The sequence below is a fragment of the Leptidea sinapis genome, chromosome 21, assembly GCF_905404315.1.
Source record: "Leptidea sinapis chromosome 21, ilLepSina1.1, whole genome shotgun sequence".
NCBI lineage: Eukaryota > Metazoa > Arthropoda > Insecta > Lepidoptera > Pieridae > Leptidea > Leptidea sinapis.
Genome location: NC_066285.1, coordinates 712836 through 740142, shown reverse-complemented (window position 1 = coordinate 740142; position 27307 = coordinate 712836). Strand labels below are relative to the sequence as shown.

Sequence of the window (27307 nt, the reverse complement as noted above, 5' to 3'; positions counted from 1 at the left end):
TCTTAATGATACCACAGAATGGGAATAGAGCGACCGCCCTCAGGTTATTAATTAAATAAAAGAAGAAGCCCGCTGAGTGTCTTGCGCACGTTCTTGTCAGGATTGTGGTATAAATTTTCGAATGGGTACTTTTAGACGTTTAATAAGTGAATTAAAATTTTATTTTATTATCTATAATTAATTAAAAGCGTGAAGACGGTCGCTACATTACCAATCTATGGTATCATTAAGAAAGTCATTTATGCTATAGGAACCTTTACCACACAAACGTTTTTTTACAATTCTTTTGAATTTCAGAACACATATTTTGTTATGTACATTTTCTAGGATTTACTACCTCGTTTAGCCGATTAGTAGGTAAAACAAGTATATGTTTGATCCTGATGTTAACACTATGATTATCATACTTTCTAGCATTATACTAACTTAACCCAGCCACAGAAAAGCGTAATATTTGACTGTGGCTTTTATATTAAGGCAAACCTTCGCGTAAACCTGACCTTTCATATACCTAATCATAATAAAGATTGTTTCTGTCGAGAGATCGACTATGCCTTTAACCATCTCGCAAGTGCAAGCAATTTAGCAAACTGTGTAACGGTACATAAATACTTAACATATTAACATACGTTCAAATTTATACATTCTATACATAAATTCTTTAACAACAGTGGACAACATGAACCGTTGCGGAATCAAGTTTAAAAAAAGAATTTTTCGCGTGGAAAAATCAATAGAGTACTCACTTCAATGCTGAGCGCGGCGACGTCATGATGTAAACTGGAAACCTGTGTATCGAGTCTCTCCACCGACGATCGTATTTCTAAATTTAAACCTTCCAGAGAATCAGCTCTTGATATTTTCGGTGTTGCCACCGAACGTTGCCTTTCAATTCTTTCACGTAGTTCCTTATGCGTTAGCCTGGCATGCCCATCCGATCTAGAAATATTTTATATAACTAACTATCTAAAAGGAAAATATAGTTCGTGCACACTTATGAAAATAACTGACAATAACACACATCCTGGTTTATTATCAGTTCTAGCCATAAATTACGAGCCTAAGTTTTTTTTATGACAATAAGGGACGAGACGAGCAGGACGTTCAGCTGATACGACCTGCCTATTATAATGTAGTGCCGCTTAGGATTCTTGAAAAACCCAAAAACTCTGAGCGGCACTACAACTGCGTTCGTCACCTTGAAACAAGAGGTTACGTCTCATTTGCCCAGTAATTTCACTAGCAACGGCGCCCTTCAGACCGAAACACAGTAATGCTTACACATTACTGCTTCACGGCAGAAATAGGTGCCGTCGTGGTACCCATAATCTAGTCGATAGAATACCGGCAATGCATAGAAATGCAAAGGAGCCTCGCACTGGTGTATATATAGACTATACAAATACGAAAATATTTTCACAAAAAGGTTTACAATGACTAGATCAACCCGCATCGCGGCTTCCTAAATTTAGTTCACAGACACGATTGCACCGCTAAACTGTTGAGCGGTATGTAAAAAAGTAAAATAAAAAATTAAGACTCTATTAATTATTCTAATAAACAATTAAAATACAACTATTTCGGCAATGACTATATCAATTTCATTTCTTCTTAATCAAGTAGAGTGAAAACGATTCCAATTTATCGCATCTCGTACCGTGCTGGCGATTTATACATTTTTATACGATGAAACTTTATAGCTTCTAGGGTTCGATAATGAAATTTCACGTGATTTATAACATTCATATTATGTTAGAAATTAAATGCGCACAGGTAAAGCAACTTAACCGTAATCATAAAACAATACATAACCCACTTAAATAAATAAATTTTCATAATATCATTTCGGAACATCCTGTAAGTAATCTAGTAGCCGCGCGCTAGTGTAGGCATTGACTCCTACTTTGTGCCTACTTGTCTCACGCCGCGCCGTAGCCGTCAAGAACTCGTAGGTGAGTAGCACCCCGTAAGTATGATTTAATTTTGTTTATTAATTATTATTTAGATTAATTTTTAAATTAATTATTTTATGATCAAGCTTAAGTAGTTCTACATGTTACTTTACCAGTGGGCTTCGGTCAGAAGGACGCCGTAGCTAGTGACATTACTGGGCAAATGAGACTTAACATCTTATGTCGCAAGGTGACGAGCGCAGCCGTAATGCCGCTCAGAAATTTGTTGCTGAACATCCTGCTCGTCTCGTTCCTTATTTTTATAAAAATAACACGTATATTTATTCAATGTCACCTTTATACCGTCATGCTGTAATTCCTTGGAGTGGAACATGGATTCACTTACCTAAATCGAGCATGTCTTGGGCTTGTCGTACTTGCAATTATCGTTTTTTTTGGCGTTAGAGTTTGTTCTTCCGCGGCATTTTCATCATCTTCCGAAATAGAAGGCAGGGTAAGAGACGGGTGGCCATTACCATCAGACTCTTGTTCGGCTTCATATCCTTCTCTGAGGTTATAAGTGAGATCGTGTTGAATATCATGTATAAATTCTTGCTGATATTCAGGATAAAGACGCAATACTTCGCCCAGACCGACCATGTTAATGCACTTAAGGTCGCAGTAGGTGAGAGCCTGTAATATTAAACTTAATCCATTAACACGCCCTTCATTATTCAAACTTGGGATCGCAATTTCATGTAAATGTTGTTACCTTAACATCGCTGCTTGATTTGACGATAACGTCGGGGTTATTAGACTGCGAGGTGCCCGAGCCATTATGGGCTTGTAAGTGTGTATTCATATCGCAGCCCACGAGGTCTCCTTTGCCTTATAAATTAATTCATAATGTAATTGATTAAAACTTTGATTTTGTAATGTGGTTTCATACGAAATATATATGTCATTGAGCTGTTTCTGTCGAAAAGAAATTTCTCGTAAATTTAATGACGCTTAAGCAATTTGTCTGAATCGATTTCGTAACTTACTCGCTTTTTTATTGAATAATGCTGTAATTAATATTTATACAACATTTGAATAGTTAATATGAGCGCTGATAATATGTTCATACAGAATTATCCACGGATTATTTCTGCCAAGATGCAATTTGGATAAGCTGATATTTGCAAAAATATCTATTCTATTTTCTTTGAACATTAGCTAAATCTGGATGCAATAATATAAAACCTTTAATGATTACAAAAAATTATACACAACGCAAATAATTAAATCATTTGACTTTAACAACGGTCGGAGGAAATAATAATTATTATTGAAAGAAGTGGGTTTAGCCTAGTCCCCATCGCATTGGCCTAGGTAACACTGCGTCCAAGATTGTACCAATGTGTTCGCCAATACAACTAGTAGCTCATCATCAAGCCATGCCGCATTTACGAACCGCGAGTCGAAAGTATAGCAAACATCACTTGGAAGTAAGGTGTTTTCTTTAAGGGTAGTGTTACGCTTATGCATGTACTCTACTTGACAAAGAACAATAATTCTGCTGTGTCTTAGATAATTTATACCTGTAGATCTCTATTCTATTCATCGGCTGTTTAACAGCAAGAGGCTGTTGCTGCTAGACAGCCGATGAAAATAGGCAAGGAATATAAGTTTAGTGTGCGTGACAAGCTACGTCTTACACTCGAGATTTGTATGTGTTAGTGTGCGTGAATTGCTCAAAATACAGATAAGTTTTAAACTCAATTTTTTTCGACGTTTTCACAACTGTCACAGTCTACCTAGACGTATAAATGATCTAAGTGCTGTGTATTATTTTTGCAGAATTTTATCAGTGAAGCGACTTAAGGTTTGCACAAAGGTATTTTTCACTTTATGAGTCATAACTTTGGGTCGGGTGTCTTTTAGATGATGAAATATTTGTTCCAATAGGTGTAGGTGGCAAATATTATTAACCAAATACACAGAACATGTTTCTGTGTATTACTTCTTCATTAAATGTAAAAAATGTACACGTACCTAGAATTGCAACAACCATGTCATTCTGCATCACCTCCATTGACCCGTTGCAAATATAGTAAATGTATGTCAACGCGTCCCCTTTGTGTACGAGATATTCGCCGGGAGCACAGAAATTACTTCTGATGTGAAGGGAGAGTAACTTCAAACAACCTTGAGATGCTGATTCGAATATTGGTAAAGAAAGAATCTCTCGATGTAAATGCAAAGATACATCGCCACGCAGTTCTTCCGGGAATTCTTTGAGTGTCTGGAAGTAATAAATAGAGAAATATTTCGTATTAATAAAAATATCAGTAAAGTAAGTGATATAGAAGTTGGTATTTTACAAAAGTCTTACAAAAACTTAAGACTTGCATAGACATAAAAACAAGGGTAACTATAGTTATAAAATAAATAATTTTAATAAATTTGAATTCATTTTTTTAAATATTAAAACATTTTCTCTACAATTTTCTATGCTCTTACTAGCTGACCCAGCAAACGTTGTATTGCCGATATTAAAATCGCGATACAAAAGTAACTGTTGATCGTAGATGGGTGAAAATTTGAAGTTGTATGTATTTTTTAATGCTGACTCATAATCAAAGAAATTTAAAAAAAAATGTCAAAAAAATTAAAAAAAAAATTTCGTGACACCTTTAACATTTAGGGGTATGAAAAATAGATGTTGGCCGATTCTCAGACCTACTCAATATGCTCACAAAATTTCATGAGAATCGGTCAAGCCGTTTCGGAGGAGTACGGGAACGAACATTGTGACACGAGAATTTTATATATAAGATAGGTAATCTAATGTCAATTCGAAGTTTTCAAAATGTTGTAACGAAAATTTATTTTTGGATTATCTTGTTTTAAAAGTACATAATATGCATGTTTGGAGTTATTATTGTAATCGTTACATTTGTCTTTTGATTTTTTTTTAATTTACATTTTTAAACTATCATATACCTACGAAAATTGGTAAACGAAAATTAAGTCAACACAAAACATTTGCTTCATTGAGTAAACTACAAGTAGCGCGAGAAATTAGTACCAAATTGTTACGCGAGATATAAAAATAAAATACTGTTTTTTTTTTTTATGAATTTCTCAATAATATTTCATATCATCAAGAATTATTTCGTAAAATATGCTCCCTGACAGCCAGATCTGTCAAACCGTGCGATAATAAATTCATAGAAAATAAATCCATATAAAACAAATATTGGAAATAAAATTAATTATACCAAATCAAAATAAAAACTATCCTTACTTAAGAAAGTTTAACTAACTGCATTACATGATGTAATCTCTATTCAAATCCGTTCATTAGTTTAGGAGATCAATAGGAAAAAACATCAAGACACTACATTTATATATGTAGCTAGTAAGCTGACCCGGCGAATTCAAATTATTATTTTTTTTTAATATTTTTATTCAAAATAGATGTGACATCACTTATTGAAAGTCTAAAACTACGTTGTTTTGTCATATTATAAATTATTTTTAGAGTTAGATCGTTTCTTGGACATTGCAACATAACTTTGTTTTTCAAAAATAAAATATTTTTTCTGTAATAAACGTAGCCTCAGTTACTCCTTATTACATCAGCTACCTGCCAATAAAAGCCCCGTCAAAATCGGTCCATCTATTCAGAGATTAGCCGGAACAGACAGACAGACAAAAAATAAAAAAATAGTAAAAAATGTTATTTGTGTTGTACCGTATATAATTCATATACATCATATATATGAGTAGAACATAGTTATTTCAATATTACAAACACACACTCCAATTGTATTTATATGTATAGATTAAGATACACAAACCATTATAATCTATATAATCTCATGGCTATAGTTAAAACGAAAAACACTCCTAAGATAGACTATTGTTTCCGTACAAAAGTCAAACATCTCGCGATCTAAAACCACGCAGATTCAATTTTCTGTTTTTATGTTGGTAGTCTCAGTTGATGTGAAGCGCAATTTTTCCAACACAAAAGTTAATATATCGTTTGATATTTATTCTTCAAACATAAGGTAAACTCTTCAACGTTATTAGGTTAGGAACAAAGAGTTCATTGAGATATTGACTTATATTTTTACAGAGTCACGTTAAGTATTAAATTTTGAATTATCCATTGTTTCTTTCGCTATAAAATTATTAGTAATAAGAGCAATTGGCGCTAAACGCGGTAAAGAACATTAACTAAATGTTATAAAATATTCATTATTTATTAATATTTTTAATTAACTCTTCGTTTTTATATGTTATAGTGAAAATTTAAAATAAAGACTCTTTTTGGTTTACTTCTTTACGTTTTGTGGGTAAGACTTAAAGAAAAGTCATGAAAGGAATCATGCCCTCGATTTATAAGAAAGCAATTACTTTTGACGGAAATCGACCTGATTATCAAAAAAAAAATACAGCTGTATTATTGTAAATGTTTACCTTACATTAAGGATTGGTCTACATACCGTAGTCGCAAAGTGTGGCAACTAATACTACGCCCAAGTGGGCGTACTCGAGCTGGTCTCGAACAATGTGTGACGTTGACGGGCAACAGGGTCTGTACTGTGCATTAAATAACAAGTACATTGGGATCACATATCTACAGTTAGTATTTTGTATTTTATTAATTTCAATGTAAAATAACACGAAGCGTATGTTACAAAATTTGAAAGATGCCAAGATGACACGCGCACAAGCATCTAATAGTTGCCGTAATAAAAAAGCTATTGTTCTTAGATAGTGCGGTATCTAGTTGGAGCGCAGCCGTTACCAATCCTTAATCTAAGTTACTACATTATGAATATATAAAAAATTGTATTTTGTATTATTAACCTCGTCTTCTATATACATGTATAAATATTTTCGGTAAGACAAACATTTCTCAACTATAGTGATGAAGATATTTTATTTACTTCAATCAACGTTCTAGAACGTCGAATAATATTATAATTTAATGATTTATAGACTAAAATAGTTTTTATATGAATTCATCACATGATATTATACTAGCTGACCCAACAAACGTCGTATTGCCATATAACATATAAAAAAAAACAATTATTATATTCGATTGCCATCTTGCAACCCTATATCGCTTTGGTGGATGGAACAGAATAATATAAAAATCGTGATACAAAAATAGTTGTAGATCGTAGAAGGGCGAAAATTTAAATTTGTATGTATTTTTCAATGCTGAATCATAATAAATTAAACAAAAAAAAAAAAAATTGGGGTAGACTACCGTTCTTAACATTTAGGGGGATGAAAAATAGATAGTAGCCGATTCTCGGACCTACTGAATCTGTATATATAATTTGGTAAAAATCAGTAAAGCCGTTTCGGAGGAGTAAGGTAACTAACATTGTGACACGAGAATTTTATACATAAGATATATATTATATTATCAGGTGCAATTATTTATATTATGATGAATATGGATGCATGTTTCCGAGTCATAGATATTTATATGTATGTTTAAGTAAGTATATTCTATATTGTAGTATGATTAAGTAAGTATATTGTCTTTTTGATCTCAATAGTGATTTTCATTATTATAACACTAGAAATAAGGGATTGCTTGTAACTAATTCTAGTAGGCTTCATAAGAATGCATAATAGCTTTAAGGGTAAATGTATACACTTCTATAATTAAGTCCCAGCCACTGTTCAGGCATTATCTATAAAATAATTTAAATGTTTTATAAAAAAATTATTCTGTCGTAAATCCTATTACTCCACTGCTGAATATCTAAATGATCGGACAGCCTGGGACTAGATTGTGATTATTTATAGCGATAGAAATGATTCTACAATATTGTATACTTTTATTGAAAAGAGCGCAAAAAAAAAGAATGCTGGAAGACTTTCTTCCGCCGCTTCTTCTCTCTCAGAGCGCCATTTGTTTCCGAAGCAGTAGTAGTATCTAGTAGTTAGTAGAAATGACACCAAAAAGAATTCTAAAGGAATCAATTTTGAGAAAATAAATGTACCCGCCTAAATGTATATGCCTTTTATTAAATATATCGTTGTCTTGTACCCATAATACAGGCTATGCCTAGTTTGGGGCAAGATAATTTGTGTCAAAGTGTGTCAATATTATTATTATTATTTGCATTGGTACCTCATGTATGTCGATCCCATGATTCAAGGACCACATCGTCTGAAAGTAATCCTGCATACGTTGCTTGAGCTCCTTGGGTATTTGGTTGATGGTGAGAAAGTCCTTCAGGTCCCGCCATTTGCTCTGATACATGGACCGACGGGAGTACATCCTCTGGATGATGGCAGTCACATTACCAAAGACCACGGCATGCATCAGAGCTACAAATAATTATATTTTTCATTCGTTATGTTTGGGTAGACCTTGTATAGTTATCAGTGGGGTTATCAACCGTACTCTAAAATATAGTATTTAACTCTATATTTTCCGGTATTTTTTTTTTATGAAAATAAGGGATGAGATGAGCAGCACGTTCAGCTGATGGTAATTTATCAATTACCCTATGCCCTACCCATAACAATGCAGTGTCGCTCAGGATTCTTGAAAAATCCAAAAATTCTGAGCGACACTACAATTGCGCTTGTTACCTTGAGACATAAGAAGTTAAGTCTCATTTGCCCAGTAATTTCACTAGCTATGGCGGCCTTCAGACCGAATCACAGTAATGTTTATACATTACTGCTTGACGGCAGAAAAAGGCGCTGTTGTGGTACCCATAATCTAGCTGGCGTCCTGTGCAAAGGAGCCTCCCACTGGTAGTTTATTATAGTCTCAATGGTTACTAACCTTTTTAATTTACAAATATCTATGTTTAAATAAAATATATACCCACAGAGATCGTTATTAAGCAAAGTTTTTTATTGCATAACTGAGATAAAATAAATCTGTGAAGGGTTTCCATCTATTATGACATCCGATATGTCCTCTAAAGGGACGCCCGCTTCGTTCCAGGAACGCGATACTTTTCCGATGCTTAGTTAAATATAATGATAGGGGTTTTTCTTATAAGAGACTTTATTTCAATAAGTACAAGGCTTCGTATTGATATGGAAACTAGGGCATAATGGCAAGTTATTAAGGAGTTAGATTGCAGAAAGATTAAAATTGACACAAAGAAATCATATTATTTTTGCAGTATATTTTGTTGTTCCTTGATTTGCAAAAAGATTGATAGAATAAGCATATTAATATATTACATAAGAGTTCCACAACATTTGAAACGATGTCTAAAAATGTTAAATATTATCACCATAATCAGTATATAATTCAACCAAATCAAATAGTATTTTCAAATTATCACTCTCGGAACAAAAGCCAAGTTTGCCCTCCATATTTTACAGCTTTTTAATTTGTTTGGGTTGTAGGACTGTTTCTCGATTTCGGGTGCACGCGCATGGCATATTCAGTTGACACCATAGTTGATATCTTAGGCCAGTACTGATTTTGTGAATAAGCAAAATTTAACCTGGTTTATAAAGTAGATTTAAATATATGTAGTTATTACTTCTTCAAAATTAAGAAATACCGCTATCAATTGTTTCATTTTTATCATATTGCTACCGTCGTTAACAAAAACACTAAGATACATTATTATTTAATAACATAACTATCACATATTCATATGTAAAAGTTTATAACATGAATTTAACAAAGTCGCCTGTCACCATACAAGTTAAGACTAAGTTACATACGCAACATACAGGGTGTCCCAAAGTTATGGGACATGAAGGGAGAGAACCTTAAATATCGTAGATTAATATAGATAAATAGGGTATTTTACTGACAGAAGACTTTATATTATTTTTGAAGTTAGTGATTCTGCATTCAAACATTTTCTAAAAATTAATGGGAATCGAACCGACTTAAATGTAAAAAACACCCCTACTTTTATGATGTCAATCGAAAGAATGGCCAAAAACTAATAACTCTTCTTGAGTAACATAGTATTTTTTTTAAATACCGTATCTACGACATTTAAGGTACTTTCCCTTCATGTCCCATAACTTTGGGACGCCCTGTATGTGCAGTTTTATTGTAATAACATGACATTATTTACCTCCAACCAGCATTACAAGAATACTGAACACCTTCTCGGGAAGCGTGTTCGCTGAGACGTTTCCAAAGCCGACACTTGTCAAAGACGAGCACGTGAAGTATAGAGCGGTCACATAGCTCTCACTGTGAGATATGTTGCCAATAGGAATCTTCAGTCTGTCAGCCAAATTGTTTATCCAACCTGTTTTCACAAACCAAATTGAATTACCAGATTATACAGTTTAATTAGATTTAGAAAGACAAAAGCGGATTCCTATTCATTTGTGGCTTATATATTTCGATAGAAGATCTTTAGTCTATTGCCAGTCTTATACTTAATCAAATATCTATCATCTGGCCCAAAGTCAACTATATTCATTATCATTATCATCATCATCATATCAGCCGGAAGACGTCTAAAACTGGACTAATGCCTTACCCAAAGATGACAGTCCTGCGCTGCCCTCATCCAACCTAACCTACGAAGTTTTCTTAAGCATTGCAGAAATATGGATCACATTGTTAGTAGATATATTTAATGAGTATTGCATAATAAAAAAATATACGTTGTTTCTTGTGTCTTGGTTGAGTTGGTTAAAATTAAAATAAATATCTTAATAATCTTTAAAACAATGCTCCCATAGTGCCTTTATTTATTTACAGTGTGTCTGGATTGATGTATCTATTGTACTTCATAACTTTTTTCTTTACTTATCAATTTACATTTATTTTTTGACTCGTGTTAGTTATTTGACTTTTGAGTATTTTTATCACTTATATTGTTATTAAAAAATGATTAAAACGATGAAGCTGTAAATATTAATTTGACAGTTGTGGCAATGAGTTTCTTGTCACTTTTAAACACTCATTAAAGCTAAACCTTTTTCATTAGTGTCATTCCCTTGGCCTAAACTAAATGAATCAAGTAATTTTGATTTAATTTGATTTACTTTAACGGCCGTTTTCAATAACCTATCTATCCTTAGTTTAACTTACGGATACATTGCCGTCACCGTTTAATGACAAGATCTTATCTATCCATAGTTATGTCCAATACAGTTATAGTCCAATGCTATCTGTCTTAAGGTTATAGAAATGTAAGTAAGCCTAAAAGGATAGATTTGTCTACCTCTAGTTAATTAAACTAAGGATAGTTTTCGTTAACCTATGTTAATGAAAAAGGTCGTAAATAAATAAGGGACTGTGGTCAATTTTGCAAATACATATAAAACAGAGAATGCTTAATAAACTGTTTGTTAAAACTAAAAGCGGTGATGATTTATTAATCGCTTCCGTGAAGAGAGAAAGAGTTTTTATTATATCAACGCTATCCGTTTTACTACAAGCGACTCGAGTTTACGTCCAAACGTAATTTCACGCGCTGTGTTGTTTGAAACACTCACGCACTGAAATAGGTTTATGTCGTCACATAAAGCTTTAATTACAGAATATTTTAAGCAATGTGTTTTATTTCGGAACAGGTGTTTGTTTAAGGTTATATCAAAGGGCCGTTTCGGTTTTGATATTTACTTATGGTTATAAAGATTTTATAGGTTGATATAAAATATAATGCATTATGAAACAGTAGGATCTTTAGTCTTATTTGTAGTCAAATTTTGAAATGTTTCTATTGAATGCTTTCACAGGGCATGAGTAGGTGTAGCGATGCCCTTTTCACCTGCTGTTTTTTTATTTACGTATGATGTACAATACAATTTTTATTTTATGAAAAAGGAGTACATATGGGTCACCTGGTGTTAAATGGTCACCGCCGCCCACAATCTCTTGCAACACCAGAGAAATCACATTAGCGTTGGCGCCCTTTGAGGAAGGTGTACGCCCTTTTAATTTGTATTATTATTAATCCCAGAAGTGAGGGTTATCACTTTAAAAAAACAACATGTTGTACTATTCTTGGAACCAACTCCAAAGAAGTTGAATCACAATGCACATGTCGCGTCTTTATATTTCTGAACTTCGTAGTTTATAGACAGAATTAGAAAATATTTATTTTTCATTTACCTTGTTTTAATTTGGTAATATGTATGTTTTTACTTGGTATTATTTTAATTACAAAATTCATTTATTTATTCAACGATTTAAATTAATATATTATATAATAATAAAGACATTCGCATTACAATATTTATTTTAATTACTTAAGACTAAGTAAGTAAGTTAAGTAATGCATTAAAATATTTTATTAAACTTTAAGGGCCGGGTTATACTGTACAAGATTCGAGGGTTTTCCTTTATTTTCCAGGGTTTTTTGAGATAAATTAAAAGAAAAACCTCTAAAACTGAAACAACTTGAATAAACTTGTTAATTTTTTTAATTGATATACTACAGTTAGACAGTCTAAAATGTCCGCTTAGTTTAAACATATTATAAATTTACTATTTTATGAAAATAAGGGAGCAGGACGTTGAGTTGATGGTTATTTTTACGCCCTGCCCATCACAATGCAGTACCGCTCAGAATTATTAAAAAACCCAAAAATTCTGAGCAGCACTACAATTGCGCTCGTCATCTTAATACAGACAAGATAATAAAATGATAAAAATACATGATAATAAAAAGGAAATAATCATCGTCTTACCTAAGTCCCAGCTGTCATTTTTGTGATGCTCAATTTCTTTCTCAGCGATGATAAACCAGATGCAGGCAAGCCAGTGGGCGACCAGGGTGAATGACAGCATGAGGAGAGTGAGAATAAGAGCTGAATATTGTGAATAGCGATCCATCTTCTGCAGGAGTCGGGCCAGTCGTAGCAATCGAGTCAACTTCACCAGGTGGACATTGCCATGGGTTGATTCCTGTGACGTCAACATAAGGTGCAATGGTTTCTTTACATAAATGCTAATTAACATAATACAAATTCAAATATTTTGGTTCAAAATGATATCACTTATTGAAAGACAAAAACTGTCCATTCGAAAAAGTATGCCTCGGACCTGAGAAGAACGTGCGCAAGAAACTCAGTGGGCTTCTTTTTTTTCATTAAAATATGGTTACAATGTGATGTCGTACCCTATAACTTGTTATTTAATAGCCTGAGGGCAGTCGCTTCATTCTCAATCTGTGGTATGATTAAGAAAATCATTAATGTTATAGTAAACTTTACCACACAAACCTTTTGACCATTCTTTTGAATTTCGTAATAGATTTTGTTTTGAGCATTTTCTGGGTCTTACTAACTCCACTTAGCCGAGTAGTAGGCATTATTAGTTTGCTGTTCTTGGTGTTAATACTATTGTTATGACAGTTTCATATTAGATAATATGCTATAAATTTCATGAATCAACCAATTGTATTATATAATATAATTAATCATAATTTTATTTTCGAAAGCAGTGGTTTGGATTTAATTAACATACAATTTTATCACTTTAAACATTTTATTAGTACCTAATATGGTATGGCCGTGATTGTTCAAAATATTATGTCTTTATTGAAAATGGTTCAACTGCAATTTGGATTTGCAACAAAAACAAGGCAGACCAACTAAAACTGGCCAGTAACTGGATTAATTTCTGTTAAGACCAATTAAAACTGAGCAAAACTCACTTGGGCCCGAAGAAGCGCCTAAAAGTTTATAAAACATTCCGAACAAAGCGAAAAGCCATAAATTCCTACGGCAGTTGAGTGGCTGTTTGAAGTCCAAACAATAATTAAAACTACGCTAAATTAATTAGTGTTGTATTGTTGGGGTGACTTACTGTTCCGCTGTAGACATCTGAAGCGTAAAGTAGGTCAAACGGCAACGCTGCTAGAAGATCGACCACAAACCAGCTTCGGATATAATTAAGCGCGATCGGTTTTGAGTCTGATACCACTTCTCCTTTCTTGCTTACGAATGTTGTTCGGAAATTGAGTACAATATCTGTAAGTGAAGTCGACTAGTGAAAAAGGGTATTTTTATGTCACTCGTCGATGCAATATTACTGTTACGATCGCAGTAGTCGCCTTTGGTTATCATCTGTAGTTTCAGTATAGGGAAAAATACATAACTTAAAAGCGGGAAATGTTTTGTGTTCACTGCTGTTACTAATCACTTTAAGAATAGAAGAAAATAGCGTCTGTGGTGCAGTGGATAGCCGTTGAATCTCACCACGGAGCTTCCAGTTCGATCCTCGCCCGTCACTAACCAATGTGGCAGTAGAAGACCCAGAGAAAATTAGGGGGCATTGAGATGGCGCAGAGTAGATTAAAAAATATAGTCTAAAAAGGCAAAAAAAAATACACGAAAATACTCTAGAAAAAAACATATGCTCAAAGTGGGCGGTGAGCAAAATAAGGTTGAGAAACTATGATCATTGATTTGAGAGAGATTGACAGAAGCGTTGGCAGTTATTTTGAACACACGATGTGTCACGATTTTTGGTCATGCAACTTTGTTGTCAATTGTGTAGTGGCGTGTTCAAGAGACAATGGACATGCCATTCATTATTGTAAGTCCTTCTAGTGTTGGGTTTTAATTTTTTGAGTAAGAGAGAAAGAGTCAAGAGAGTCAAAAACTGTAACATTCTTTGCCTTAAAGGAATCTGTTAATAGGACTCGCATAAGAGTTTTGAAAATTATGGGTCAAGTCTACCTGGGGAGATAAACGTTATAAATTATGTTTGTTTTGATGACACACTATATAATGGTACAACTACAGTAAAACTAACATACAAATACCAATACTGAAAAACGGATTATCTTTTTTTGCTTCTTCCATTTGACCGCATGGACGAAAAGCGGCTCGAATCGTCGACGACCATGTCATGTCCGATCGAATTCATTCTTTGGCGTTGCGTAGAGATGCGGGTTCTCTCTGCATTTTCTACCGTTGAATTCCACCACCGGACGTTACGTCAAAATGCGCAATTCCACTCGCATCATGTTGATGTATAGAAGAGGGATTGCAGTTTTTCCGACTCGCATACCGCCGGCAACCCATCTCCTAACCTCTGGTATTACGAATGTCCATGGGCGGTTGTCTCACCATGTTCCATCACATGACCCTCTTGCCCGTTTGCCCCCTCTCAAAAATTTTTTTTATGAAAAAAGGGCCGAGACGAGCAGGACATTACAATGCAGTGCTACTCAGGATTCTTGAAAAAAAACCCCAAAAATTCTGAGCGGCACAACAACTGCGCTCGTCACCTTGAGACATAAGATGTTAAGTCTCATAATTATAAGATGTGATTTCCCAATGATGATCGAATTCACTATGTATGTTTGACAGTCACACAGCCGGCATCCAATATAAAAGAGCCACTGGTGCATCTTAATGAACTTCTTTTCAAGTAGACGTACGTACGTAGGACCTTAATAATATAATTTTCAAATAGACAATGTTTTAAATAAATCATAGCTCTGAATCGTATTAAACATCAAAACACTCTAAAACATTTGTGTAAATTAGCGCATAGAATGTATAAGTAATGTAATCCCCCCCGGGTAATGAATAATAGATGAAAAAGCCTTGAAATGTGGTTTTAGCATTTCGGATTTGTCGAGAAGAGTTTATGTAAAAAATAAGCTGAAACGAAAATACTAATAATAGAAATTCTAATGTGTGTTTATTTGTTACGTTTTTACACGAAAAGATTTACGAAGTCAGGGGTATAAGTTCAAATATTTTATCCAAAATTTGATCCTTAACAATCGTAAGAAATATGAGCAAACGTGAGACTTTTTCTTTTTTTATTATTCAAATCATACTACAAATAAATACATTTGATGAAGTATTCTAGTGCAAATACCGAACTCTCAATGTATCGTTGATAATGTAAGTATTTTAAAAATAATATTTTTTTTTGGATCATCTTATAAGCGACTTTATAAAGCATATATTTTGTCCAAAGAAAAACAACCACGATGTTACAGCTCAGTACTGAATTTGTGAAGGCACAATTATTGAGAGGTATTAATTATTTCACAATACTCAACTATATGTCAGGAACCTTCGATTAGTCTGTAAATGAAGTACTTAGGTATACTACGGCAGCCTGCTTTGAATATACTGTAGGTAACTTAATCAGGACTCATTATTTCCCAACCTGAATTTAGACAGAGGACACAAAACTCAACTATTGTGTGCTCACTAACAACCATTCCCAATAGACTACCTACAGCTAGAGATAAATTATTACTACCGTCTACTGTCAGTAAATAGCTGTCCTAATATACCCAATCAGTCATTCTTATCGCCTTATATGCAACGCGTGAATTGCAATTTCCATACAAACTTCTATCTGCTACGCGTCGTCCCATTTACAGACAACGTGTACGGATAAGGAGAGTTACCGTCGATAAGTTTATTGGGACAGAAAAGTCAACGATAATTACGATTTTTATCTCAAGTAAGAGATAGACTGAATATTGGGAACGGCCGTAAGTCTAATTACGACTCGAGATAAGACCTGTTCTAGATTCTACGGCCTTATGGCTTAGAGTATTTAACCTGTGCAACCTGTGCAGTAACGCGGATGTAAAACTGTTACATTTATTACGTGAGATGAGTTAAAGAACATTAAATGTTGTACTCGATTTTAGTCACGCAGCCAAATACGTAACGCAAGGTTTTTGTACGCCTACTACATAAAATGAGCTGACAAATTCCCACGTGCGAGGCTTATGCACTTTAGCGAATCTATTGTGACTGCCACCGTTTTTGACTGACAAGTCGTAAACAGTCAGCCACGCAGGCATTAGCTCCTTAGTATTATGAATATTAAGCCACTTGCTAACGCACACATTCACAAATCAAAATTGGTCACGTGTTACGACGGCGTAAACAGTTCGTCTGTAGAAGGTGCCAGGGTAAAACCTACTCTGTGGTACAACTGTAATCAAACAAACCTATTATTTCGCATAGCAGTGCACTAATACTGTTGTTGTTGGTTTGAAGATTGTAGATATAACTTGCCACGTTCGATCAGGGACGAAACCTCATTGAGCTAAACTAAAATATATAAAAATACTGGTGGACCCGACAGACGTTGTCCTGTACACACGTCTTATAAAAAATCGGTCCCGCCGTTAGGAGGAGTTCACTAACACACACATGAGCAGGAGAATTATGTTATATGGAGAGAATTGAGAGTCTAAACCAATCTCAAATTCATTGAAACACACAAAAAAAATCATCAAAATCGGTCCAGCGTTTAGGAGGTAGTTCAATTGTGAATCTAAGTTTGAATCTAATCCATCTGAAGACACAGAGAAAGTTTCATTAGAATAGTTCAAGCCGTTTAAGATGAGTTCGGTTACAACAGAGGCACAAAAGAAATATATATATTAAGATTGTTTTAGATTAAGTATATTATGTTTAGCTTAAGAAGTCGAATTGCCCAATAATATAATAATGTATAAGTACCATAGATTTAGCTAGGGATGTTCAATACCATAGTATGAATGCATTTCGTGTGTGTTAGTTATACATTGCATAAAAGTTGTACACTTTTGTTACTCTTTTATAAGTTTAATTGTAATAGCGATTGCTAGACCTAAAACCAAATTAATAAACATTAAGGTGTGCGTGACGTCAGCATCTAGAAGTTGCAATACTTTTGAATAAATGATTCTTTATGGTTTAACTGATGTCATTATGACGTCATGTAGATGGCAGCCTGTCCCTATTCCAACGTGCGGGGAATACTAAGTAATATACAGAGACAAACAATATTTACCTATAATAAATAGGGCCTCGACAATGACATCACTGGTGACACTTATCCTCGGATGGCCCTCGTCAACGAAACTGGCGTTATACGGCACAACAACAGCGACATAAAACGTCGCTATAAGAATTAACCAGTCCCAGAAGGTTTTAAAAACGCCGTAATGTGAGATTATAAATTTGGACTTTTTTATGGCTGATGTTTTGTATTCAGGCAGCGGCGGGTCAGACGAATGTAGGAGATTCTGAAATGAATTAAAACAGATTAGAATAGAAATTAATGTGGGCGTATACGAGGTTACAAAACAACAATGATACCTTACTGACATTGTTGAGTTTTAGTTTTGTTTTCATTTTGTCCGGCTTGTAGTGTCCTGAAAGCTGGTATAGAACGGCCCTGGAGCGTCTCCTGCCCATGTTAGCGGGTGAAGGAGCTTCAGGGTCCAGATTGCCATTTGGGTCTGGAAGGAGGCAACTAGATTCAGCTCGAAACCGGGCGCCCAATAGCGCCGCTGCGGGTACAAATGGGGACAACGCTAGAGTAACCACACCAGCCGACGGCCGCACCGCGGCCCCTGTACGCATAAACCACCCTGTTACTGTATTTAACCAATGACGTTCTATACTTATAGACAAATCACGTCGTATAAAATCAAAGCTGAAATATGAAACATGCCACAAAATAATAAAATAAGCTTCGACTGCTGTATTGCCGCATTTACTCTGATTGTTTGAAATATTCTTGGTCTATAAGCAGCAATGTAAAACATTTATTCAGTTTAGGTTAAGTAATATGTTGAATTCAGAACCCGATTCGGACAGTGACAGATGACACACGGCTAAGGAGAAAAGTGTACTTAAATTGTCTTTTAGCACACATTTGCAGTTCGGACTGCAAATTATAATATGTTCTTATATGTATAGAACGTCATTGTATTTAACTCAAAAAACGTGAATACTAACTCGAGCAGAAACATTCAAATTGTAGTGATTCGTTGTTAAGACATTTAAAATAAGACGCTTTGTAATAAATGTAGTGTCGTTATAAATTATTGAAATGATTTGTAGATATTTGTGTCAATATGTTTGTATACGATTTTCTGTTCGACATAAAAGTAATAGGTATACTTACTTCTGTCAGACTAATATAAAAAGGATAAGGGTCTTGTGTATTTACTGAATATTCACGTGAAGAAACTTGAATGAATTCCCATCGGAAAACAGATCAACGTTTCGTTGTAAACATGAAAGCAACTTTGAAAATGAGATTAATTTGTTTTTGCGTACGAAAAGAAAACCTTATACATACTTATTATGCTTAAGATGTATGTAATGAATGAGACTCTTAGTAATTTTAACATGTTGAGAACATTGAGTACTAAATAATTGTAATTTGTAAATATTTGAAATGCTACGTGATGTAAATAGAGATAAATATGATTAAGTATATCGCGCCATGTATGTGTAGGTACTACATACTACATAATTTACTACAACCATGCTTAGGAAGAGGTGATGCCATAAAATATCATAATAATTAAAAATGACAGTTATTTCTACTTGAGAAGCACATAATAAACACATTATCTCTGTGACATGTACCTATTAGTATGTTTAGTAATATGTATTAGAATATCAATATGGTGATATATCCTAATCATTATGAGGAGTATACAACACGAAACACAGGGTGGTTTTGTGCAACATATTATCTATTTATACTATCAATCATATATAAATAAAGAAATCTAAGTAGACACAAACAATAAAATCTAATCTACGGAAATCATTGGCGTAAACTGTTATCCTTTAACCCTTAAAGCATTCAACATATACACATTTAGTATAAATAAATACTAACAATGCTGTAAAGTAATTATGAGGTATCAATCTATAAATACTAACAAAAGAGAGGCAAGAAGATATAATTCTAGAGGCAAATACAATGAATAATATGAAAAATAGTGAAACAGATGGTTGTTACCGTGCTATGACGATCCAACGAGGATTATTTACTAAGCCATTATACTTGTAAGTTGAAATATGATTAATAATATATAAATTTACAAAAACGATATTATATCACATTTATAACATCAGAGTATATGTATAAATATAAAGTTCAGAAGCCAAATTTTAATTAAAATTGACGAATATAATATTCTAAAGCAAGATTTATGAAATATTTTGTATCTAGAAACTTAATTTGACTACGATACATGTACCACGACATATATTCCATTGTTGAGTATTCTATTGAATTCCCAGACTGAATGATAGCTGAATTAAAATTATCGTTTATTTCACATTATTTATATTATAATCAACTATTATCGAGTACATAGGGTCTCAAGACCCTATGTACTCGATATTAATCAATATGAGTTGAGACCCTGTACTTGACCTTTGTCTATCTGTACTTAAGTTTTTTTTGTTATGGTAATAAGGACATTCAGCTGATCGTAATTAATACGCCCTGCCCATTACAATACAGTGCTGCTCAGGAGTCTTGAAAAACACAAAAATTAAGTTACATTACCCTCAGAATAAGGCAACCTCCCAAAGTAATAAACAAGAATTTCGTACTCAAAATAAAATTTATAAATTTTTTTTATGCATGTTTTATACATAGTTATGATTACAGCTAAAATATTGTTTTAAAACCTGTATTTAAACGCTTTAAAAAAACTTCATAAATTGGCCAAGTCGTGTAAAGCGAAAAAAATCTTAGATTATTCGTATTAACCATGTAGCTGAAAATCATTTAGGCAGGCATCAGTATACGAGTTGTCACAGTCAACACGCTTTCACTAATGCTTAGTAATTAATCATTTTGTAGAAACTTTGTTATTAGATAGCTAATAGTTTGTCAATTTCATCAGATATTATTTATATTAACCTAGATGATGTTTTTATGTTCAGTTTAAGAACCCAGGAATATCTAAGTCATAAGAGAAGCAGTGATTTTTTTAAATTTTATGTTTGTAGCAGATGTTCAATTGAGCCGTTAGCCATGAACGACCAGAAAGCCAAACTTGTGGAAACACACTGCGGTGGAACTTGCGTTCCGAGCCAAACAGTTGTTTAAAGTAATATTTCTTTCAGTAAAACAATTTAATGTTCTTCTCGGCCTTATCACTTGTTACTGATCATGAGTTTGAACAGACACATAGTTTTTAATATATTGTGTAACGATTGTGTATTTATTTTTAAAAATTGATACTGTTACCTAAATTGCTGTAAAGCTAATAAAAGCTGAAATAAAAACAAACGGAGCCGATTGATGGTTACCATTGCCTCTTGTGATGTCACAAGGAAATATTTTTATTTTATAAGACATGATGTTGAGTTCCCTTATCCGAGTAATTTCACTAGCTACGGCACCTTTGAAACCATTAAGCCGCAAACACTTGCAATGCTTGCAGCCGTTTGGTTTGTAAAGTATATTTGGTTTGGTATTGCAATAAACAATTTTTTATTATTTCCCTTGAATCAAATCCATTTGTTTCAAATACAATGGTATTTCGAAGAATCATATTGGGAGGAGATTTACGGCTAATTGTTAATAAATAATTTTAATCAATTTTATTTGGTATGCCATCGAGTAACTGGAGAAAAACTAATTTGAAGTAAAAATACTGCTTTATTTATTTTTTTACACCTTAAATAGTCACTTCATTCCTTTTGTGTTTATGAAATAAAAAGACACTCGGACTTTTTATGTAATGAGGCATGTGGGTTGTGGGTAATCATAATATGTTTTTGACATAATGCTATGGAAGTACGCAAAATAGACCAAACAATATAAATGCATTCACATCAGTAGATATATGTAAATGTATTAACCTCAGTCAAGTGACTCATGATCTTTTTAAAAGCTGCAGAACTCAATCTATTTGCTTAGTTAGTGATATATGGGCCCCATTTCAAATTTACCATTTATGGTAATGACAAGAAAAAGAGACATTTCTACAAATACCAGAATTTTGATAAATAATACTAGATGTATTACCTTAACCTCTGTTTGTTGCACATTTGGCAGTTGAAATGTAATACAATTGGTTTTAAGATCTTTAATATAGACTAAAAAGAGTAACGGGCCAAGGACCTAAACTTGTGTGACACCTATCTCTACATCGGAGTCTTTTGATTGTATACCGCAAATGCCTGCAAATTGTCTATGAATCTATGTAAGAAGTCATTAATTTTAAAGAATTGTCGCATAGACCAAGATAAAATCAGCTTAAGTAAAAAGGTACTAAAATCCACGCAATCAAAAGCCTTCTAAAGGTTAAATAAAATTGCTATTGCATTATGGGTCGTCCCAAGAGTCAAACACATTTTCAAAATTTTTTAAAGCAATAGATTTAATATTAGTTTTTCAAAGATTTGAAAACACCAGTAGAATTGCTATAGGTCGGCAGTTGTTGGTATCCTCAGTGGCCCCTGATTTAAATAGTGGTTGCTTAGTTTCATCGCTTATCAACACAAGTATTAAATGTTTTAACTACGTTCGTGGGGCAACCACTTCAATTACTGATGATAGGGTTTTCACTGACATACCCACAGACCCTGAGTGACTTTTAGCTTTAGCATTATGAAAGTTTTGACTAGAAATGTAACAGGGCAGTAACATGTTGAACTGAAAATGTTACTTATTAATTTGCCAAGAGCTCAATATTTGAATACTCAATAATGAATTCAATTATATTGTCAATGAGTATAATGTCAATACTGAATAAAATAGTAAGCTATATTTCCTATAGAAAAATCTAGCTTTATTCATCGTAAGCCCTTACAATTCAAAGCACAAAATTAATGAGGACTCCAGTGACTGAATCACTTTTCTGTTGACCCAATTCGATGACTCGATCCTCGATTTTCGTGAGACAAAGCTTGATATTCAGAATACATGATAATATTGACTTTAATATCTAACTGGTATTTACTCATTGTTTTCAAATAATGGTTTCGTTAATTGAAAATTGATTTTGAATAAAATTGCTTGACACCTTAAATACTTAATAAACAAATGCTACATTTAGTTATTGTCGTCATTAAAGTACCTAATCCGTTGTAATTCGGGTTTTTTGCAACATCATGGAGGTTACGAATTATACGGTGGCCTCTGCTATTGACCAATGGTTGCATGGTTGCTACTGTATGCTAAAACCAAATTGGTGTGATGAACAACATATGGTATGTTTACTCGGTCAAATGTAACATATCGACTTACGGGAGTGACTGTTACAGAATATAGATATCCATACAGAAATATAAGAAAAAGCCGCCAGCAGAAGTTAGTAATGACCATTAGAAAATCTGAATGATGATAATTTTTTGAGTAAAAATTTTTATGATACTCGTATTAATATTCATACTTTATAAATACAAACTTGATTCCAATGATAAATATATTTAATTGTAATTTGTATTGTCATTTAATTATAATTGGTACTATTTGTACTTTGTTTGACAGATAAGGTAGTATTTAACCATCTCCAACTAGACTGTCAATTAGATTAATGGCCCGATCACAGGAAACCTATTATTTCAATGGATTAATATTGAGATAAAATCGTTGACGCTAAATCTACAGAGTCGCTATTCAGTAATCCGCTTTATCAATAACGATGTATTTACAATCGCGCAGAACTCGCAACTTTATCAGTTTCGTAAAATCAAAGCATGCATTTCGGAATTGAAAGTACATTCACGGTATTTTTTTATGATAGTAGAATCATTTTTATAGCATTTTGTAATATAACTATGTAACTAATATAAATTGTTTTATAACTTTTTGTCGCCTCTTTATCTCTGATAATAACTTTATATATTTTCTAATTTGTTACTCGATAAACAACTATGTCTGTTATAAAGCGATTAATAGTACATTACGATACAAGTTCGCAAAGTAGGTCGTTCCCGCACGAGTGAAGCGAGTGCAGGAAGACCTACGTGCGCACGAGTATCGTATACTATTTTTCCTATTAAGTTGCGCAAAGTTCGACCACTATAAATATTTTCAAACATTCCCGCACGCTCACCACATTCCCGCAGGCTCAGCTACATTCCCGCACGCTCAGCTATATTCCCGCACGCTCGTGTTAACGTGTGGGAAAGTAGTAGTTTGCGAACCCGAATGCATGCACAAAATCGAACTTTGCGCACGATAATAGGAATAGTAAATTTTACAACGAGTGCACAAAACGAACCATTTTTGAAAAATGGTTTTGTGGACCAGTTATAAACTCTGCTTTTCATTTAGTTTGCGAGGAAATAAAACAGTAGTATAACATGGGCAGTTTTTACAATTTTAGCAAATTTGAAGAAATTAATAAACATACGAAAAAACAAGACCTATTTCCCGCCGCTTTTTTTTTTTAATCTTACGACATTGATATTAGGCTTGGGCTCCAGACCTATACAGCCTACTATTAAATTAATTTTGTAATATATATATATTTAATTAATTAAATAACCTACTGTATTTTAATTTAATTCTTAAAACACATGAGGTAAATAAATTAAAGTAAATATTACTAAATAACAAATTTTATCTTTGAACTTTTTATTGTGTTTGGCTGTATGGCTCATTTTCTTTGCCTTAAAATAGATACTTTTGTGCACTTGTACACATTTTGTGCAGCCTATATCGTGCCCAAATAAGCAATTTCAGAGCATGAGAAGTGAAAAAATATTTATCAAATAATTTGGCATCAAAACCTAAGTAGTAGATGACATTTCAATGGTCATACTTCTGAAATGTTTTGCATTATTCTGATAGACAAAGTAGATAGTAGAAAAGAAAAATATTGAAAAAATACTTACCACTATCGAACTCCTCATTAGTGGTCATGGCGGCCATTTTGGTGTTAGTGATGTCTTTAAACGAGGCGAGAAACAACACCACTTCGCGTTTCTCATTTTTAATTGGAACAATGTCCAACAAGCACCAGAATGGCGTACCTGAAAAAATTAAGTTTAATTATTATAAGGGATACGTAATCCTAAGAAAATATTGTGGCATAAATTTTTGGGTTCCAGTGACTAAAATTTCTCATACTCATATAATGACAGGATATTAAAACGCGATTAGTATGGAATAGATAAGAGTTTGGCTTTTGATGGAAAACGATACTTATCTGGCCTGTTATAGTTTAAATATGGCGTAACACTGCTAACTCGTCGAGACAATCGTGATATACCTAGATTTATTTTAATGTTACTGTAGTGATCCGTGATAATACAATTTCACACAAACCAGGGCGTTAAATTGTAAGAAGTGAAGTCAACTGACAAGCTACCGTTTAATTATAATATCACTAGTGAAATTGTAATCTCACGGCTTTGACAATATACCTGCGAAATATAATATATATGATGACCCTTTGAATAACACATTGTTTACTAGGGGAAGAAAAATTTAGGGATTCCTAAGCGGGGCGCAATTGACTGGTTCAAGAGAGTAAGAAATGGATTTTCATATATGTTTTCCGCTCGCTGAACCCGATAGTAATGGATCTCATATAACTTTTCTGCTCACATATGTGTAGGAAATTAATAACGCAGTTCAGCCCAGGTGCCACGTCAATACCAAATTACCAATGCACCTTCTGAACAGTTGTAGTATACACTTATTTGAGTTATAAAGGACGAAAGTGATAGTTTGAGAAGAAATCTGGGAGAAACTTGGAACTCAAATGTATAGTCGTTATATTGTAAGCTTAAATATCTACTCTTAATCATAGCTCTATTCGATCCCACTATACAGTCTCCGACTAGTGTGGCGATTCAATGACAATCACAATGTAGTCATATTTATAAAATATTTAAACTTAATGTAATTTAATGGGAGTGAATTTGTAAAAAGATCGAATTAAATAAATTATTCTAATACTTAAATAAAACACACATAATTATAAAAAAAATTACATTTATATTAATATGCTACCATTTTGACAAATCGTGATTGATGTAGGTATTTATGGTTTTAATGAGGATAAAGTTGTTCTTAAGATCTAGTCTAATAATTTCAGCATTATGCTGAATACTTTTGTTTATCGATTATTCGATCGTATCCTTACGTGGACGGGCCCGATGCCGATTGTCAAACAATAGGCAGTTTAGTCGGTTTTAATGTAATGTTCACTTTGATACAATTGTTCGTGTTTGTCTTGTTTTCAGTTAAGCTTCCCATGCATGCCTCGGCAACAGATTTCCATTCGTAACCCTACGGCATTGTTAAATCTGCTCCTGAATCGGCCACGAGGATGGCGGATGTTCTTCGAAGGCAGTGTGAAGTGAACGTATTATTATTTAAGTTATTAAGACTTTCATGAGAGATTATTCATTATTAAATTTAATTTAAACGGCTTTATTCATGATTAATCAATGTTGGTACCGACTAGTTTCAAACCAACCGGAAGTCCTTCCTTGAGGTGAGCGCAGTAACTAGTAAGTTGCGATTGACAAAGAATTTGACAAATTTGACCAAAGTATTAACACCGATTGATCGGGAGTTAAGCCGATTTAATGAAATATATTATTATTAAATAAGCATTCGACCTCATTGATTAATAGTAAAAGAGATGGAGAAATTGTTTTTTTCCCATCTATTCGGAAAGGACGAATTGGTTGGCCTTTGAGTGCACTAAAAGGTGGTGTTTTCTTTGAGAAAATTTTAGCTGGCAGGAGTGAGTTGTTACTCCTCTTTATAAGTGCGCCGCAATAATCTTTGCCGCACACTTTTAGAATTTGGAACATCTTAATGTTCAGTGCCAAAGAAATCGAACCCAAATATTGTTTGGATAAAAACTGGCTGGCACGCCGGTCCATTATAGTCGCGCCGCCGCGCCGCACCAGCTGAATAAAAAAAAAAAGAAATCAAATAAAAACGGGCGAACTACAGCTCGCGATTTCGTAATTTTTTTGTTTTTGTTCGTCGAATTCATGATATTGTTTAAAAAAATGAGTTCTTCAAGTGACATGAAGGTATAATTCCTGAAAGTGACGCAAGAAATGTGATGGATATTACCTGTAAACTCCCGGGAGAAATATATGAAAGCCTAAGGTAATATTATTGAATGGTGAAATACAAGAGACTCCAAGCATTTATTTGTTTCGCCTACTTCCAGGACTTAGTTAAAACTAAACAAACTTCCACTCTTTGGAGTACCTCATTGCTGGCCTCAACTGCTTCGAAATCTATCTAAACAAGATCTACACATACACTACACACTTATTTTTATAAGTATATTCTTACATCTGTGACGACAGCTGTCATGTAAAGAGGGGATATTCAATTTATGACTTCACAAAAAGTCATTTAAATTAAAAGCCACGTAGCTTAACGTTGTTTGGCTGAACAGATCTACCTCGATTTTCAGCCCTCGTTTGAGATGCAAACAGCAGTGATGTCAAAGTAATGAGTTTTTAATTATCGAATAATGACAGCGCTGTGTAAACAACGTGCTCTCGTATGCATCTGGAATTTATACGACGAATGTAGATCATTTTGTGAGTTAAAACTGACTGAAAATCTACTGTAGAAAATCTATACTTTTTGTTTTAAGTTTATAACGTGGCCTTATGTAGCATTACCATGAAAATAACATGTTTTACTGTTTAGGTGAAGAGGATAAAATAGCTTTTACATTTCAGTAAATAGAAGCTTG

General features: G+C 33.6%; 1 protein-coding gene across 1 annotated transcript in view; it reads right to left on the bottom strand.

Annotated features, from left to right (window-relative positions):
- Positions 1-27307, bottom strand: part of LOC126970485 (potassium voltage-gated channel subfamily H member 8) — a 179607-nt gene that overhangs the window by 7870 nt on the left and 144430 nt on the right. Inside the window, exons 5-15 of the mRNA XM_050816417.1 lie at positions 24462-24599; positions 17958-18142; positions 17641-17875; positions 13681-13844; positions 12561-12777; positions 9983-10162; positions 8047-8246; positions 3930-4179; positions 2665-2780; positions 2299-2585; positions 747-939 (exon numbers count right to left, since the gene is read on the bottom strand). Coding sequence (XP_050672374.1) covers positions 747-939; positions 2299-2585; positions 2665-2780; positions 3930-4179; positions 8047-8246; positions 9983-10162; positions 12561-12777; positions 13681-13844; positions 17641-17875; positions 17958-18142; positions 24462-24599 — 2165 coding nt within the window. The remainder of the gene's footprint in view (positions 1-746; positions 940-2298; positions 2586-2664; positions 2781-3929; positions 4180-8046; positions 8247-9982; positions 10163-12560; positions 12778-13680; positions 13845-17640; positions 17876-17957; positions 18143-24461; positions 24600-27307) is intronic.